This window comes from Syzygium oleosum, unplaced genomic scaffold (assembly GCF_021117445.2).
Source record: "Syzygium oleosum isolate NSW1041296 unplaced genomic scaffold, Sole_v2.1 Sole_v2.02, whole genome shotgun sequence".
NCBI lineage: Eukaryota > Viridiplantae > Streptophyta > Magnoliopsida > Myrtales > Myrtaceae > Syzygium > Syzygium oleosum.
In genome coordinates, this window is record NW_026607486.1 from 23,234,788 (window position 1) to 23,252,447 (window position 17,660).

A 17,660-nucleotide genomic window follows, 5' to 3' on the forward strand; every position below is an offset into this window, starting at 1 on the left:
ATGGTGACCATGCAAAATTTAAGGGATAAGAGCATTAGATGCACTTTCGTGACAAGAAGTGCACAATAAGTGCACGGGAAGTCCTAAAATTTGTCAGGAAAGTGTAATCAAATCCTAAAACATTAAATTTTCCAAAAATTTACTCTAGGAAAGTTATAATTTAGTATTATTTATGATATGGCAAACCAAAGCGTATTGGTGACCATGCAAAATTTAAGGGATATGAGCATTAGATGCACTTTCGTGACAAGTGCGCTATAAGTGCACGGGAAGTCGTAAAATTTGTCACGAAAGCGCAATCAAATCCTAAAACGTTAAATCTTCCAAAAATTTACTCAAGGAAATTTATAGTTTTAGTATTATTTATGATATGGCAAATATGGTCTGCTCTAGGGGTGTGTCTTTCGGTATTGATTGCTGGTCGAATTTTGGGTTAGATTAGAGTAGATTAGATGTGAAAAATTTCACCAGGTTTTTGGTGGTTGGATGAAACTGAAAGTACCTGTGGCTGTGACACACCCGTATGGCTTTTATTTTACTGACAGTTTGAAGAAAATGGTTTGCGTTAAACTAACAATTGCATGCTTTCTGCAGGATCCACTTCTATACATATAAGATGGGTAACGTGTGTTGTTGTGTCCAAGTTGAGGAACACACGGTAGGTTTAACGAAGAGGATTGAAAAGTTTGACAGAATTCTTCAACCTGGGTTTCATTTTGTTCCATGGATTTGCGGATATCAGCTCGCCGGGAAGCTGTCACTCCAATGGCAGAGTTTGCTTGTTACGAAAGTGCAGTCAAGTCCTAAAATTATAAAAAAATGTAATCAAGTCCTAAAATTTGTCAAATTGATCAAATCAAGTGATAAATCTTCGTGTTATTTACTCGAGTCTTTTTTTATTTAAGGGATAAGAGCATTAGATGCATTTTCGTGACAAGAAGTGCACAAGAAGTGCACGGGAAGTCCTAAAATTTTTCACGAAAGTGCAATAAAATCCTAAAATATTAAATTTTCCAAAAATTTACTCAAGGAAAGTTATAATTTTAGTATTATTTATGATATGGCAAACCAAAGCGTAATGGTGACCATGCAAAATTTAAGGTATAAGAGCATTAAATGCACTTTTTTGACGAGAAGTGCACTATAAGTGCACGGGAAGTCCTAAAATTTGTCACGAAAGTGCAATCAAATCCTAAAACATTAAATCTTCCAAAAATTTACTCAAGGAAATTTATAATTTTAGTGTTATTTATGATATGGCTAATATGGTCTGTTCTAGGGGTGTTTCTTTCGGTATTGATTGCTGGTCGAATTTTGGGTTAGATTAGAGTAGATTAGATGTGTAAAATGTCACCAGGTTTTTAGTGGTTGGATGGAACTGAAAGTACCTGTGGCTGTGACATAGGCCTTTATTTTACTGAAAGTTTGAAGAAAATGGTTTGCGTTAAACTAACAATTGCATGCTTTCTGCAGGATCGACTTCTATACATATAAGATGGGTAACGTGTGTTGTTGTGTCCAGGTTGAGGAACACACGGTAGGTTTAACGAAGAGGTTTGGAAAGTTTGACAAAACTTTTTTACCTGGGTTTCATTTTGTTCCATGGATTTGCGGATATCAGCTCGCCGGGAAGCTTTCACTCCAATGGCAGAGTTTGCTTGTGAAATGTAGAACAAAGACCAAGGTTTGTTCAATCTTTTGTGTTTGTGCAAACTTCCATCAACATTTAGGTTTCATTCTAGACGATTTTGCAATATAGTACACAAATGCTCCGGTGATCATCTTAGTGGGAAACAAAAATTGTTTGAATCAGCACATTGCTCCTTGAATGTTTTGTTTTCAAACTATTATGAGAACTACATTTTCACAATTAAACTAGCTTTTGTGGGTTTGTCGAGAAGTATTAGTGCGGATCTATTGATGTATTTCAAATAATTAGTGAATTTAGAGTTGAATGTTGATGAATTTATCAATTTCCTTTTCTCGTTTTAGTTCTATGATATGGCAGCCTGTCACTAGTTACCAATTAACATGTAAATGCTTGAATAAGTAATGACCTCACGTGATATTTTTCTCACAGGACGATGAGTTTGTCAATGTTGTTGCATATGTGGAATACTGAGCCCTCCCAAACAGAGCATATGATGCCTTTTACAGCCTCAGCAATCCGAGGAGTCATATCCATGTTAAAGCGATCACTGGTATGTGCCAAATGAATTTCATCACATTGGTATAAATATAGTATCGGAACAAATTTGTACAATTTGCATGCGCAAGTAACATACTTTAGTCCTTCAATTAACACTTGAAGTGAGCAACAATAATTGCATCCCTGATTTTGTTGTTTTAATCATTCCAGTGATTGGAGCTATGGTTGCTGCGCGAAACTTGGATGAAGTTTTTCAGCAGCAGGATGTAATTTCGCAAGTTGTTCTAAAAGAACTCCAACAGGTTGTCCACTCTAGACTTCTTGATATTATTATGAGAATTAAACTGAACTGGAGTTCTCTAAATTTTGCAGGCTATGTTTAACTATGGATATGATATTGAGCAAGTCCTGATCATTAACATTAAACTGGATGAGTGTATCGAGCAAGCTATGATCGAAAAAAATGCTGGTAAGCTTGAAATTTCGATTGCTTATTGATTCTAGATAATTGTTCAACATGGTAGAATTTTTAATTGGTTAGTGACACATGGCATTGTGTCATTTGCAACTCTAATAGTCCATATGTCAAAGGTTTAAATTTAAACCAGTGTACTTCACTGTAGATACGGTCCGTGCCATCGCATAAGCAGTATATACTATTTTGAATGTAGTTGGTGTGCACTTACTCTAATTGATACAACTTATTAGAGTAAATCTCATGTTTACAGAAGACAAAAAAGGATTCACATAATGTCTAACTATAATAACATTATTTCATTTGCATCAGACGAGAAATTAGGCTTTGTTTGGTGCTTAAATGCTACTTCCAAGATACACCACTACATGTAAAAGTATATTTTGATCTGCATCATATTTGGGTTTACTGAAGTTTTGTTTTTGTTTTGGACCGAGGGTTGCAGCAATCAAGAAGGCTAAAATCAAGAGAGCTGAAGGCGAGGCTGAGTTCAAGAACGTTGTGGATGGTGTAAGACAGAGTGTGCTTGGCTTCCTATAGAGCGTCCCAGGAGCAAGTGCAAAGGATGTCATGGATGCGGTGCTCACGGCTAAATACCTCGACACCATGAAGGAAATACGTGCATCATCAAAATCTGATGTCGTATTCATTCCCCCTGGTGCAGGAGTTGAAGTGGGCATCCATATCTGTCAGTAACCGAGGTGGGGGTTGATTGTTGGGAGGGTTATCTTTAGTGTTTGCGTTCTTCATGAAACACAAGCATGCATGTGTGCATTTGTGTTTGTGTGTATGTGTGTGTGAGAGAGAGAGAGAGGGGGACAGAGACAGAGGATAACAACAAGGTCTGTGATTGGAGGTGCAACAACCCTCTGCCTCCTGAAATATGGCTGCTTCCTTACATTCTTCCTATTCATCCAGGTCTTCCTCGATCCCACCAAATGTTCCTGGTTCCACGCCAAGTAATGTGTCTCAGAATATTATTCTCTTTGAAATGCTATCGATTTTGCCCTTCCGTACTTTTGTTGATCTGAGATAGATGGCGAATGTAACTTTTTGCCTATAATCTTCGTTTTATCGTGCTAATCAAAGTGTACTCATTACATCACATTGTTTCCGGTTTCAAGAATGAAAAGTTTCATCTCAAAATATTCAGTTAACAAATAGCTTAATTTTCCAACTTAACATATGTTTCTGCCAACTTAACATATTTGACTGCAAGTATAATAGGAACGACAAATCAAAAAGCAGTCGTGCATGTTTCTTCTTTTATAGGACACATGTGGTGTCACTGTCGGATGGTGTATTTGCCTATGTTTTACTTGTAGGTGAAAAGATTCGTGTCTCCATCGAGTCACCTCGTTTTATGCCTTCGAAAGGAACTCTATGTGCGACCTTACAATCAGATCTATTGGGAGCTAACTAGAAATTTATGTGCTAAAGTAATTCCTTTTCACTTGTGTGGTAATGGAACGGCAAAATCTCTGCTTCGGTTTCTCTTGTATTACGCCTATGTAAGACATGACAGAGACAACTGTTCACATGCATAGTTCCTGCAAGCTTAGAAAACCTTATCGCTGAAGTATGCACGAAAAAGATAAGTCGTCAAATACTGATTTCTCATACTTGCCCAAGAAGATTTGTACTATCCTCACCGTTGGATCCAAGACATGTTTTTGTCAGTTTTGGAGTTGTTTACGCAAGGTTGTGGAACCCGTCTAGCATGGTGGCCTTTCTATAAGATAAGACAGATTGCTCTAAAGACTGTAATGGAGCACATCCACTATGAAGATGAAACTAGTAACTACATTTGCACTGGTCCTGTTAGCAAGGCAACTCCATGAGATCCCTTGAAGTGATGTGAAAAATAGGGGCTTGTTGCACCTATATCCATCTTATTATATGTAGAAACAATATTGTATGCCGGGGACATGTGTTAAACATGGTCTGCTGTAGGGTAGAGAACCCAAATTGAAAGCATACAAGCATCATCTCTCCAGAATCAAAGATTATTTATGGGTGGCTGAAGATGGAATGAAAATGCAGGTACTGGATTCATATAATGTATTGTAAACTTTTTATACAGTTTGTTGTGTTTTATGTATAACGTTTATTTTGATAGATCTGCACAAAGAAATGCTTTCAAATTGGCTATACTTACAGGGTATACAGTGGCTCTCAACCGTGGGATGTTGCATTTGCTGTTCAAGCTCTCCTTGCTACCAATCTTGTTGATGAATGTAGCTCGACCCTTAAGAAGGCGCATGAATTTGTCAAAAACTCTCAAATACTTGTATACTACTAAACTCCTTTATCCTTTTCAAGCTACATATTTGTTTGATGACTTGCAGAAATAGTGTCTGAAGTTTTGCAACACAACTAATCCAAAGTTCTTTTCATTAAAGGTCAGAGCTGACAGCAGAAGAGATCTTGCCGATTGGTACCGCCACATAGGCAAGACAGGTTGGCCCTTCTCTACTCCTGAACATGGCTAGATCATATCCGACTGCACTGCAGAAGCATTTAAACTAATATTCTTAATGCTTCGTGTAATGATTAGAGCAAAGCTCATCTAGTAATATGCGACTGTAGCACACTTACATGGCTATTTCAGTTCAGAAAATATGTTCTAGTAATTTAGCATGGTGAGCTGGCTTAAAATTGACTTTTCTCGTCAGAGAAATTCATGAAGGAAGTAAATCATGTTCACCTTGGTTTTTGAATTACATGAAAAGAATTGAGGAAAAGGACTTATTTAATACAGAGTATAGGGGGTAATTCTTTTGCTTGCAGGCGGCATTATTATTATCAGAAATGAAGCCAAGCATCCTTGGAAATGCGATAGCATTCGATCAACTATATGATGCTGTAACGTGATCTTATCCCTTCATGTACTATAAATTAACATCAGCCAGTTATCCACCTTCATTATGGAAAATTCTTGAAAGCTGATCCTCTTTCAACTCTTTATGTTAAAGTTGATGAGAAGCCAACACTACTGATGTATTTTGGTCGTTGATCACAAAAAGTTGGTATTCTTAATTCGTATTATTAGAAAGTAATGTGACGATAATGAGAGAACTTGAAAAAGTTATATTTGGATGAGTTTTTATGCAGTATGCTGTAAAAACTTGATACTGATGTGGCAGAACCAAAACAGAGGATTTGAAACGTATGAGCAAACAAGATCATATTCATGGTTAGAGGTATGATTTCTAGCTCTCTTCCATCTGGTTTGAACCTGGAGAGAATCCGACATGTTTTAAAGTACACGAACCTTTTTTGTCATGCAGATGATCAATCCATCAGAAACATTTGGAGATATCATTATCGATTATTTGTAAGATCATGACGCAAAATTTTTCGATTTTTATGAATTCTACATGGAGAAATTACTTATTTGACGATGAAGAAAAATATATTACTCCAGGTGAACAGGAAAAATGCATGCTTTGCCCGGTAAATCTTTTTTGGCTGCACCAATAAGATTTTCTATCATCAGTGTAGCGTAGAATCATTCTTATTAGATGTCTTCTTGTTGTTTGACTAGCAAATTTCTTGTATTTAGGTATGTAGAGTGCACTTCTGCAGTTTAAGGCGTTCATTAAGTGATATCCAGGCCACCGAAGAAAGATATTGAGGCATGCATCTCAGAGGCTATTGAATACATTGAAAGGATACAGCTACCTGATGGTTCTTGGTCAGTTTCCTCCCTCAAGATGGTTATCACTTTTTTTAGTCATAATGATCTTAGCAAAGGCCAAATTTGGATAATAAAATGTCCCACGTTGTCATCTATTGATTTTGAAAGCTTAATTCGCCTTCAATCTGTCGGCAAATTATATTATCTAGGGTCTGTCTGGAGTCATTTCCTTATATGGGGAGTCTGTTACACCTATGGAACATGGTTTGGGATAAATGGATTGGTTGCTGGAGGTAGAACATATCAGAGTAGCGAGAGCATCACAGGAGCATGTCATTTCCTACTGTCCAAACAACTCGATTCTGGTGGTTGGGGAGAGAGTTACCTTACAAGAGATCAAATTTGAAACTTTCTCCTTTCTTTATCCAAGGTCTTTACGTTCAGTCCTTGAAGACAACTTGAATTGGAATGCAGATTGTAATGTATTTCAATTTTGAAATTTGACAACATGCCAACTACACCTAATAATTGCCATAAGACTGTCTACGAAGAACTTTGTATTGTAGATGATAAGGTGCTCTCTAACTAATTTTTTTATGGTATTTGGGTTTCCATCTGGGTACAGAGATATACAAACTTTGAAGGAAACAGAGAGCACTTGATGAATACTCGTTGGGCTATGTCGGCTCTTATTGAATTTGGACAGGTACATAGACGTGAGCTTGTCCTTGAGATGCATAAACGCTAGTAATTCGCTTCTCATGATCCTGAATGATTGATTAGGCTGTGAGAGATCCTACCCCTTTGCATCGTGCAGCAAAAGATTTGATCAATTCGCAGATGGAAAATGGTGATTTCCCTCAACATGAATGTTGAATACTGGAGGTGCAGCACACGCATGCAGTGCTATAACCTGCCTGTATTACTCGCCAAATATATTTGATAAGACTCTTGGGTGCTAACGTTTGAGTGTCACATAATTGACTTGAATCATCTTCACACTTACCTACTGTTAGTAAATAACAAGGATTCATAAAGCGTGTCTGTAAGTGCCATAGAACTTATCATGCCATGCTCATGAGTATTGATTGAACCATGTCCTCTGGTCATAATTAATTCTTTTCTCGCCAGAGTTTGTGGGAGTTTTTAACAGGAACTGTATGATAACGCATGCTACTTACAGGAACAACTTTCCTTTTTGGGCTCTGGGAAAGTACTACAATTGTGTACTGAGACATCCCGAGAATGTCAACTGAAATCATGACAACAAGGCAACTGTTGAGATGAATGAAGATACTTCTTAGTTGTGCAAATCACGATGGTATAATCTCATATCTGGTTATAACTTCATAATGTCCACTCATAGTGCAAAGTAATAATAATATGAAACAAGGATAAGGAAAATTGGGTACAGAATTGCGTTCGATTCTGCATGTGTTGAAGTAGAACTTGATATGATCTGCTAGCTCACTAAAATTCTTAAGAGAAAGAAATTAACACTGGTATTGTGTAAAACCAGTGGAGTATATGTATATGTTAGCTATCGGTATATCTAAATGGTGAAAAGTACATGAAGAAACATATAGGCACTATGTGTATCTATACCAGTTACATAATCATATGACTTCCCGTCATGACCTTTTTTTTGGGCCAGCCATGGAGACCTAATTTAAACATGTTACAAATTCATGTCTTCATATAGAACTAACTCCATTCCCTTGCATGACTTCCTGAAACATAGCTTGCCGACTTTAGCCAAAAAATAAATGATACATCAGATTCTGGTTCAATAGCAGAACTATTAACACTTTGTGTAGTCACTTGTATTATAAACAAAAAGCAACCGGAGCACAAATAAAACCACATCCCAATATATTTTTTCTTCTCATGAATGCGTCATACACTGATAGGTTTATTCTTGCACAGGTAATCTTACATATGCACATTCCAGAATTACAATTTGCTGGTGAAATGGAAGCTGAATGTCTAACAATGTATTATTCTCGAATCTTTTGAATTCCTATCCATCGCGCATAATCCACCCACCTGTTACAAGAGAGAGAACAAACATGTGCTTCTTAGAGCATTAAAGAAATTTGTGTTATTGAAATGACAGTCGGCGTGAAAAGTCTTACATCAATGAACCCAAGAATGTATTGCCAGTTCGAACAGCGAAGCATAACGCACTGAGAATGATCTTGTGCTGGTGTAGCAAGGGCTCTAGGATTCTCTGTTCTATAACTCCAGCCAGGACCTGATATCTGTTCACCAAAATAAATAGCAGATTATCTTATGAGATATATACACGTGCGTGCACACACAGATACAATAATTAAAAAGGAGAGTGAATGACACAAGTGTTCTCTAAAATAAGGCTATCCCTCTAGCTAATTGGTAAAGTTAGACTGAATGCAGACCACATTAGAAAACTATCTGCGTCTACACCAGTCCCTTGCAAACTGTAAATATCCAAAACAACTATCCAGATATAAGCATGGGCTATGAAAAGTGGGTAACACGCAGCCACAAACCTTAAATTGCTAGAAACTGCCATGTATACTCCGTATGCAACACTGGTGGAGAGGACAGGCACATCCTCTGCCTCAACCGCAAAGGTTTTATCGAAAAGCTTTCTTGTATTTATCAACACATTTGTCAAACCTGTACCAATCTGAAGAACAATTTTCAGGATTGTGCCCAAGAAGACAGTAACAATGTTACATCCAAAATACTGTTTCTATTTAGCATATACAGGGAAATTAAAAGTAACAAGCTTCAACAGTATTTCTTCCTTGAGTTCAACACCGAGAGGAAGTCCACAAATATTACTAAGAAATTCCTTCGATCTAAAGTCTGAAGGACCCAAACCAAAAGGTTCGACCTTCTAAGAGGTTCTGTTCATGTAAACTTCCGGCCAGGCCCTTGTTATTGGTATGGCAAGCAACTACAATGAAATATGCTGAAAAATCTCAGGAAAACATTCTTCTATCCCTTAGGTGAGTGAGGGGCTCGTAACAACCATAAAGGACTCAGAACAAGCATTAACTATACATAGAAGAGAACGACATAAACAGAGGAGACTCTGATGCAATGATAGCTGCCAAAATTTGAAGCATTGCTGATTCAAAGTGACATACCAAAGATGCACCAGTCCCGACTATGAAAAGCTTGGCCCCATTACGCTGTTCTACAGAAAAAACCATTATAAGTTCTGATCTGTAGTGAAACCATTTCGTCAAATTGAACTAAGTGCACACACATACCAGAATTGCACCTATTCTCTGCAACAATGAGTAAGAGCTACCAGCCAGAGCAACCTGCGTGTAGATTGTCAAAGTAAATGAATTGTTATACACCGTCAATCGTAGTTCAAAGAACTATATCTAATGCCAGAGTTAATGACCTGAAAAGCATTATCAGGACAGCCATAGAAGAACGTAGAAAGTGCTCCAGCATTGACAGCGAGGGGGGGTCGGAGAGAAACGGTGGGAGCAGGAAGCCAGACCAGCATAAAATCTGCTATAATGGCCATCACCTGTCGCTCAATAGAACGAGGATTATTAGGATGCCCAGAATGAGAGATTAAGAAGTGTATCTAGCAATTTGATTAAATGAAGACCAAAATGAGTTAGGCGTGACACCAAATTTTCCATTGTGGACCAGACGCTTTTCCCATTACTTAGCGGCTAAGCTAAATTTTAATGCCATCAGACTCACTCAATCTTTGCAACATGACAAGTGTATATTGAAACAAAGCATGGGGTTATCTAGAAATAATAGTTCATATATTCTAAGATGATAACCACATAACATTCAAGAGAGACTTCCATACCACATCAGCGAAAACAAAATCCAGCTCCTTTGTAAACTTTTCTCTTCGCCGCTCCAACTCTGCAGCACTCTGTTAAAGTAGCAAAAAGGTACATGATCACATTGTTGTATGTTGCATACTTCCATTTTATCTTTATGATGGTTTCAGACTTCAGTTAACTTTACCCATGAATAGGAAACACAATTAAGAAATCCAAAAAATTACTTTCCACTACAAGAAAGAAAAAAAAGAACAGGAAACAGAAAATGAACAGACTGTAATTTCAAGTAATTGTTCAGTGATTTGTGCAGTGCCTTTCAGATTTTTAAGGTCTCTTCCATTACATTTCCTAGACTTAAAAGTTTCAAACTTCACTAATCTTTGATAGCTCCTTGGACACCCTCAAAGAGTTTTAAGTTGAGAATAGTTTCAAGAGTCGCTTTTGGAGAACCGAGATATATTCTAGCGTGACCCGACAAAGCATGCGTGTGAGTGCAGTATAAGCAGTATTACAATCGGAGAGAGCAACCTTGGTGAAGATGCCAACACCACACTCCATTGCAACCTTGGCCAAGAACAGATCATCAGCAAGTAGCCTCTCCCTAAATCCTCCAAACTGAAGCAACCACCGGAACACCGCTGACTTCTCAAGCTCCAAGTACCTCTCCACCACTGCTGCCGGCACCTTCCCCGCCTGTATTGCTGTGGCCAAGTCCTTGGGGATGCTGTCCAATGTCCTCGAAACCTGATTGAGCACAATCGCATCAATGTAACATACAATGTGAATTGCATAGATTGAAATTGCACAAGTACGTTCAAATTTAACTGCGAGAGGGGACAAATAAGTCTTACGATTAAAGGAGTGCAGTTCCTCAAAGAAAATCAAACTGAACAGAGTGTACATTTTTATTTGGACATGCACCAAAAGGTAGTCTAAGGCATGCGCAAGGGTACATGCAAATCAATAAATATTATGCTAACATTTTGAATTATGACCAAATGTAACTCTTGATTAAGCTAAATGGATCATATTCAAGCATCTAACAGAAGCGTCACTAATCTTAGCATCTCTAGCACTATCGATGTAATATTTCAGCATGAACATGTACACATGGTATTACTGCCTTTATTGATGGATGCAGTTTGTGGAGGCTACCTCAGCTAAAGCAAGGAGAGCCTCGATTCTGTTGCGGGACCCAGAGCCATCGCCACCGTCTCCTCCACCGCCACCTCCTTTTCCGCCTCCGCCACTGCCACCGGGGCCACCCCCGCCACCAGAGTAGAGAATAGGTGAGAAGCAGCGGCCACGGGGGATGGCAGAGGAATGATGTGCAGGGGAAGTAGAGACCAACGGTCTAGAGCTCACACGGCGTGTCACGATCATGAAGCTGTGAGAGGGACTGTCATGAGAGTGGGGGCCGTGGTGGTGGTTATGAGCTGTAAACGAGAGAGCGGGAGAGTGTGGAGAGAGGCTTAACGAGAAAATGGCAAAAGCCATGTTTCTTGCTGAGTCTGGGTTTTTCTGAGACGGAGACAGAGAATCACACAAACACAAACCAACACAAAACACTTCCAGAGACAGAGGGAGAGAGAGAGAGAGAGAGAGAGAGAGAGAGAGCTGTACAGTAGTAATGACTGACTGATGAAGTGATGAGAGGCATGAAAATGAGTGGCAGAGCAAAATTGTGGCCATTTGTTTCTGTGTAGTGGTCCCACGTCCGATGACTTTTCAAGGAAGAAGACGATCCACAGGCTTTTGTCACTCCCTTCTTTGGATGGTGAATTAGTGGCTGCAAATTCTGGTCTTAACCCACACCACCCCCCTCCCCCCAAAAAAAAAAAGGACTCGAAAGTCTGGGAACTAAACAACAAATCTGGAAGAAAAGGTTCAGGTTATATTGCAGACGTGGTTTGATGAACTACGTTAATCAGAGCTTGGGATATTGGTGATGAACATAGCAGCTGCTGACCTATGATTACTGATTATGGCGATTATAAGACAAACATTATTAGATTAGTGCAAGGTTTAGAGGAAAAAAGAGATTCCATTTGCCTGATCAGTACATCAAGAAGAAAAAGCATACAAGAAGCACGGAATATAAGGCTGAAAAAACATAAAAGCAACATATTCTAGAGGTAGAAATTTCGTCTTAAAATAGATAGGTCCCTCAATGATGAACCTTCCGCCAATTTCAATGTAAAAAGCAAGGTCCATAATGCTGATCTCTCATTCTTTCTTCTTCCTATATCACCGTTGCGATAGAGGACAATTAGAGATATGCAGCTGCTGAAGCGAGGGAAACAGAAACAGGCCAGCTTTGGAAAGGAAGCAAGTACGGGTCAGTTGAAGACATTCACATACCAAAGGGAGGCAAGTTTTTGAAAACCTCTGGAACATAGATATTTCAGCTTCGGAAGATCTCCACCAATCAAGCTCGTCTAAGAGGCAGGAAGCAGCAGAGGCGATCCCTTTCTCACCGGCTGGAGGCACCAAATCAGGACATGTCCGAACCTGAGTTCTCTAAGGATTTTGAGTTGTGCAAACCCCATCAAAAAGGTGCTTGAATATTGTGACATCCTTACTCCAGAGTAAGGTTACCCTTCGATGGAAAAGTTGACAACCCTGCACATTTAATCATCCATAATTGTCGAAGAGAAGTGAGGTTGTACATGTGATTTGGCAGGGCATTGAGTTTGTTGCAATCATATATCTAGAACTCCCTAAGACGAGCTAGGAAACCCTCCTTCAACAAAGTATGCTTGGGACCCAACTAATCCCGACCTCTCTGAGACTGTTGAGGTCATGGATGCCTTCTGGTATGGAACTCAGGTTTTGAGTCATAGATGCAGATAGGCTCGAGGAACCAACATTCCTGGAGACAACAGTCCTGCAGTTGAGGCAACCAACATTCCACAATCTTGGGTTACCATTTTGTTCAGTGAAGGGAGCTGGTCATGTAAGGTTCTGTAAAGTTAGGACATTTGACAACAGAAAGCTCGATTAGCTGTGAAAATCGTTGGAGGCCATGTTAAGATCGAACTTGAGCGCCGTCAAGTTCAAGCTCATCAAAAACCAAGTAGGAGCATAACGCATAACTGTTCACCTTGCACTCTATCGCAACACATCTCAGCAGAGAATTCGTCTCCTCTGCGTCTTCCAGAATTGTCCGAATGGGCACCATGATCTTCCTCCACTTGCCTGGCTTCGGTTCGATCCCAAGCCTGCCTCGCCGCCGTAGGAGGCTGAGAAGCTCACAAGAGGCCAATCTATCGAACAACACCTGGAGGAACACGCCAAGGCAAAGCTCGCCAACCACCATCTGGTTTTGCTCACTGCACAGTGGAAGACGAAAATCAAGGCGAATAAGGCAAGAGGAGCAACGCACTCCCAGTGGCGAAACTTGATGGAAGAGAGATCAACAATGTGAAGATGAGCATAAGACATCAAAGGAGGAGATTCTGTCGGAGTACTTGAGAGCATTGGCAGGTCTACCGCTACTTTGACGTCTAATCCCTACTTCTGAAAGAAGAAGAAGTTCAAGTGCAACTTGGATTCAGAGACTCACATTCAAGTGAAAGTCTAGGGCTCTGTGAAACAGAGCAACTTCTCAGCTGTCACGCGGGTGTCGTCAGTTGTTAGCTATGAGTATGAATTTCATGTCATTTCCTTCAATCATGAATTCATTCTTACTGTGTTATGATTCCTTCCGCCATTTTTACATTTTGATTAAAAACTAGCAAAGTTCTTGACCATTTCCAGCCGTCTCGATGTTGACAAAAGAAGAAGCATGCATGCATATTGGAGAGCTACAAATTCCTAGAGCATTTATATAAACGGATGGTTTAGTCTATACCCAAAATCAAATTTCTATTTTTCTTTATTTTTCCGTGTAGGATTTCAAATCTTGTTAATGAAATTTCAAGTTCTACGATACTAATTCTATCACATTCTATAAAATAATCTCGTGTAAGGATGAATCATACGATCAATAATCTCAAGTGAGTAAGTCTTTTGATATTTTGTTTCTTTCATATAAAATCAGATAAATTTATCAGATAAAATTCACTTGAGATAATAATATTCTTTTCCTAACAAACTACTTAATGAAATGGCCAAGAAAAACAAAAGAGAGAAATGGGAAAAATAAAAAGGGAGGAGCCAAGAAAGTGAATTTTAGCGTATAGCAGAGAGAGAAACAGGATAACAGCTCCTCTTATCTCATCTTCTTTCAATCTTCCCCTTGGTATAGCATCGACAGTCCTCCGCTCTCTCAAAGCCAAGCACTAGACCCCAAAAAAAAAAAAAAATGGCGTCTTGCGCAACGCCGTCGCCGGTGGCCCTAGCGCGCTCGCCGTCCTCCTCCCTATCCGCAGCCCAGGAGCTCACCTCCTCTCTCCTCTCCTTCAAGAATCACCGCTCTTCCTTCCTCTCTCCCTTGATTCTCAACTCCCTCAATTTCTGCTGCTTGGATGATTCCAGAACCAGGCACCACGACTCCGGTCGCGGCAGCTCTCTCGGCCTTGTGGTGGCCGCCGTGGCCTCTGCCGCAGAGGCGGAGGTGGTTGAGGAAGGGGCGGAGGAATCCAAAGAAGGCGCTGCTGTTTCCACCGTTGCCCCGCCCAAGCCTAAGAAAGGGAAAGCGGCTTTGCCACTCAAGAGGGACAGAGTATGTAGTTTGTGTATTAGTAGGGTTCTTGTGTTGGCACTAGTTTTTTTTTTTTTTTACTTATTGTCTTAGTTCGACTGTTCAATCCGAGTATGAGGAAGAAAGATGATTCTTTTCCATGACTTGGCTTAATTATCCTACTAGTCATTAGAAAAATGCCCACTGGAATTTAGTTGTCTAAGGATTAGAAGAACGAGCCTCTTAACAGATTTCATGGTTTGTTGGTTTGTTCACTTAACATGTGCTTATGATTCATGATGTATCATCGTTTGTCTTACTTCTTTTTCCTTTATAATCTCTGATTTTTGTTGTTGGATAGTTGGAAAAATCAAGTAGTGATTCTTATGAGAAGTACGACTTCTAAGTTCGGTTTTCAAGTTTTACTTTCTGAAATTCTCAGAGCTCTTTATGATGATTTACAATAAGATCTACCTATACCTTGGCACCTGGTATAAGTCCAAATTGCGGAGCTCAAGTCATGTTCATATATTGCTCTTATCAAAGTTTTAGCAAGCATTTTGTCATTTTTCTTTATTCTCGCTTGCCCTGGTTAATTTACATCTTTTAAATGCCAGACGAGGTCGAAGAGATTCTTGGAAATTCAGAAACTTAGAGAAAACAAAAAGGAGTATGACCTGAGTGCGGCAATTTCCTTGCTGAAAGAGACGGCACGTAGCAAGTTTGTCGAAACTGCTGAAGCCCATTTCCGGCTGAACATCGACCCTAAGTACAATGATCAACAGCTGAGGGCGACTGTGAGTTCTCTTGCTTGCTTCATACCTTGAACTCATGTTTCTGTCAAATAGATTTTCCTCATAGTCCAATAATCTCTGTCTCTAGGTGAACTTACCCAAAGGAACTGGACAGACCGTCAAAGTGGCTGTGCTTACTCAAGGTGGTAGCTCAATCCTCAGTATCATTTTGCTTATTAAGCCGACTCATGCTTTGATGAATGATGGTGAACTCAGAACTGTCATTATATTATCCACTTGTCATCTGAACCGCGTATCAAGCATTGACTTGGAAGTAAACACACTTGATGAATTTTCATTGGACAGCAACATAGTTATTGTTGCTTTGACTCATCATGGAGGTGCTGATCATCTGTAGGTGAAAAGTTCGATGAGGCAAAGAATGCAGGAGCAGATTTAGTTGGAGGAGAGGACTTGATAGAACAGATCAAGGGAGGATTCATGGATTTTGACAAATTAATTGCTTCCCCAGATATGATGCCCAAGGTGCTTCTCTGCTATTTATATGACTGATTATTTGTTTATCCGAACTTCTGCTTCCATGTGCTTGAAGTAACTTCTAAATCTTGTCTGACGAAGAACTGTGAAGTAACATGTCTTCTCCCTATGATATGTTGTCCTGACAAGTTGCAAATCTTTGGTAAGCATATAATTTTGCGCTGGTACTGGTGGCTCATCTCATATTATACATGATGATGATGATGGTTCAGATGGAATTCAACTTTTAAGGGGTGTGTGTGTGTGTTTTACACATTTCTCAGGATTTGGTTGATTCATTTGGAAGCTAAAGTAGAAATTGCCTTTCTCTGATAGTGTTTTAGCCGGTCTTATTTGATATGCCTGCAAAATATTCCTGTGCAATTGGTTAAGAGGGACACTGAAGGTTTATCTAGCTGATCTTTAACTGGTAACTTTTGCTCACGGGCTTCTTGATGAACTTCTGTCAGGAACTTGCTATCTATGCACATATCCAAGCTCTAAGATTTCTGGTTTGTATTTTCATAAAGTATTTACTGTGTGTCAGGTTGCCAGTTTAGGAAAGCTTCTTGGACCACGAGGACTCATGCCAAATCCAAAAGCTGGCACAGTGACAACTAACATACCTCAGGTATAGTTGAACAGGCAAATTTTCATGCTTTTTTGTTCTGCAGTGGTTGCATCAGATGTACTAAGTAGTTCATTTGTTATTCTGCAAACTCTGTCAAGAGTAAGTCCATAAAACATGTAATTGCTTGATTTATTAATGAGATATAGAAAGTCAACGTTGTTGTGCATCCTATGATCTATGGATGGCAGTTGAGAGAGTAGCCGCAAGGCTAGTATATGTGGCACTGTTGGTTCTTTTAATTAGCTGATACGTAATTATACAGGCTTCGTGGTAGGTAGGAGGAATGACCATGCCGAATTGTTATTTCAGGCTATTGCAGAATTTAAGCAGGGGAAAGTTGAATACAGAGCGGACAAGACTGGGATTGTTCACATACCTTTTGGAAAAGTTGACTTTCCCGCAGAAGACCTCCTCGTGAATTTTCTTGCCGCAGTAGTATGTTCTCATGCTCCTATGAGATGAGTTGTTTCGTCATCATGCTGATAGTATACTAAATATCTGCTGTGTTTCTTCGACAGAAATCTATAGAAGCAAACAAGCCATCTGGCGCAAAAGGAGTGTATTGGAAAAGTGCACACATATGCTCCTCAATGGGGCCATCTATTCGGTTAAACATAAGGGAGATGCTTGATTACAAGCTCCCATCAAATGCCTAAACAGTAAGGCTGTAAATTGTCTTGCCTGGGTTCGTGTTCTTACCTCTTTGAGTATTGAGGAATGACATTGTCCATAGAGGGATATGAAAGTGAGAGCAATCATATGAGGGATTGCATGTCGCGAAGTACATTTCATTGATGGCCTCAAAATATCTATTTGCTTCTATAGATGGCTGTGGGCATGAGCAAAATACTAAGATGAATTGGGACCTTACACTCAGTGCTTGCACCTTAAATTAAGGTGATATACCAGCATGTTGTACATGTGCTTTGATGGTTAGAGGGTCCTATTTTATAAGTCATCAAACGGCAAGATTAGCAGTATATGAATTTTATTAGGAACTTCGGAATGCGACGTCCAAGAGAAGAGAAAACCCCATGCACATTATGTGCAGAAAACCC

The 17,660-nt window shown here is 39.5% G+C and overlaps 2 protein-coding genes, 1 long non-coding RNA gene and 1 pseudogene across 4 annotated transcripts; 2 read left to right on the forward strand and 2 right to left on the reverse strand.

Annotated features, from left to right (window-relative positions):
- The first annotated feature begins 1,479 nt into the window (after positions 1–1,479).
- Positions 1,480–7,520, forward strand: LOC115684820 (cycloartenol synthase-like; annotated as a pseudogene).
- A 590-nt stretch (positions 7,521–8,110) lies between these two features.
- LOC115684948 (protein RETICULATA-RELATED 4, chloroplastic-like) lies at positions 8,111–11,820 on the reverse strand. The gene is made up of 9 exons (XM_030609913.2): positions 11,232–11,820; positions 10,605–10,820; positions 10,097–10,165; positions 9,668–9,799; positions 9,528–9,581; positions 9,402–9,446; positions 8,796–8,935; positions 8,400–8,525; positions 8,111–8,310 (listed from the first exon to the last, which is right to left on the reverse strand). The coding sequence occupies exons 1-9, from the start codon at positions 11,766–11,768 to the stop codon at positions 8,262–8,264; spliced, it is 1,368 nt and encodes a 455-aa protein (XP_030465773.2). The 5' UTR covers positions 11,769–11,820; the 3' UTR covers positions 8,111–8,261.
- Positions 11,821–12,100: 280 nt separating this feature from the next.
- LOC115684908 (uncharacterized) lies at positions 12,101–14,157 on the reverse strand. 2 transcript variants are annotated; one of them, XR_008815931.1, is made up of 2 exons: positions 13,642–14,157; positions 12,101–13,408 (listed from the first exon to the last, which is right to left on the reverse strand). It is a non-coding gene; the product is annotated as an uncharacterized LOC115684908 (long non-coding RNA). The 2 variants fall into 2 exon arrangements; XR_008815930.1 differs by having other exon boundaries at positions 13,547–14,157.
- Positions 14,158–14,293: 136 nt separating this feature from the next.
- Positions 14,294–17,426, forward strand: LOC115684863 (50S ribosomal protein L1, chloroplastic). Its single transcript, XM_030609796.2, has 7 exons — positions 14,294–14,742; positions 15,318–15,497; positions 15,583–15,637; positions 15,853–15,980; positions 16,519–16,602; positions 16,912–17,037; positions 17,121–17,426. The coding sequence occupies exons 1-7, from the start codon at positions 14,383–14,385 to the stop codon at positions 17,256–17,258; spliced, it is 1,071 nt and encodes a 356-aa protein (XP_030465656.1). The 5' UTR covers positions 14,294–14,382; the 3' UTR covers positions 17,259–17,426.
- The last annotated feature ends 234 nt before the right edge of the window (positions 17,427–17,660 follow it).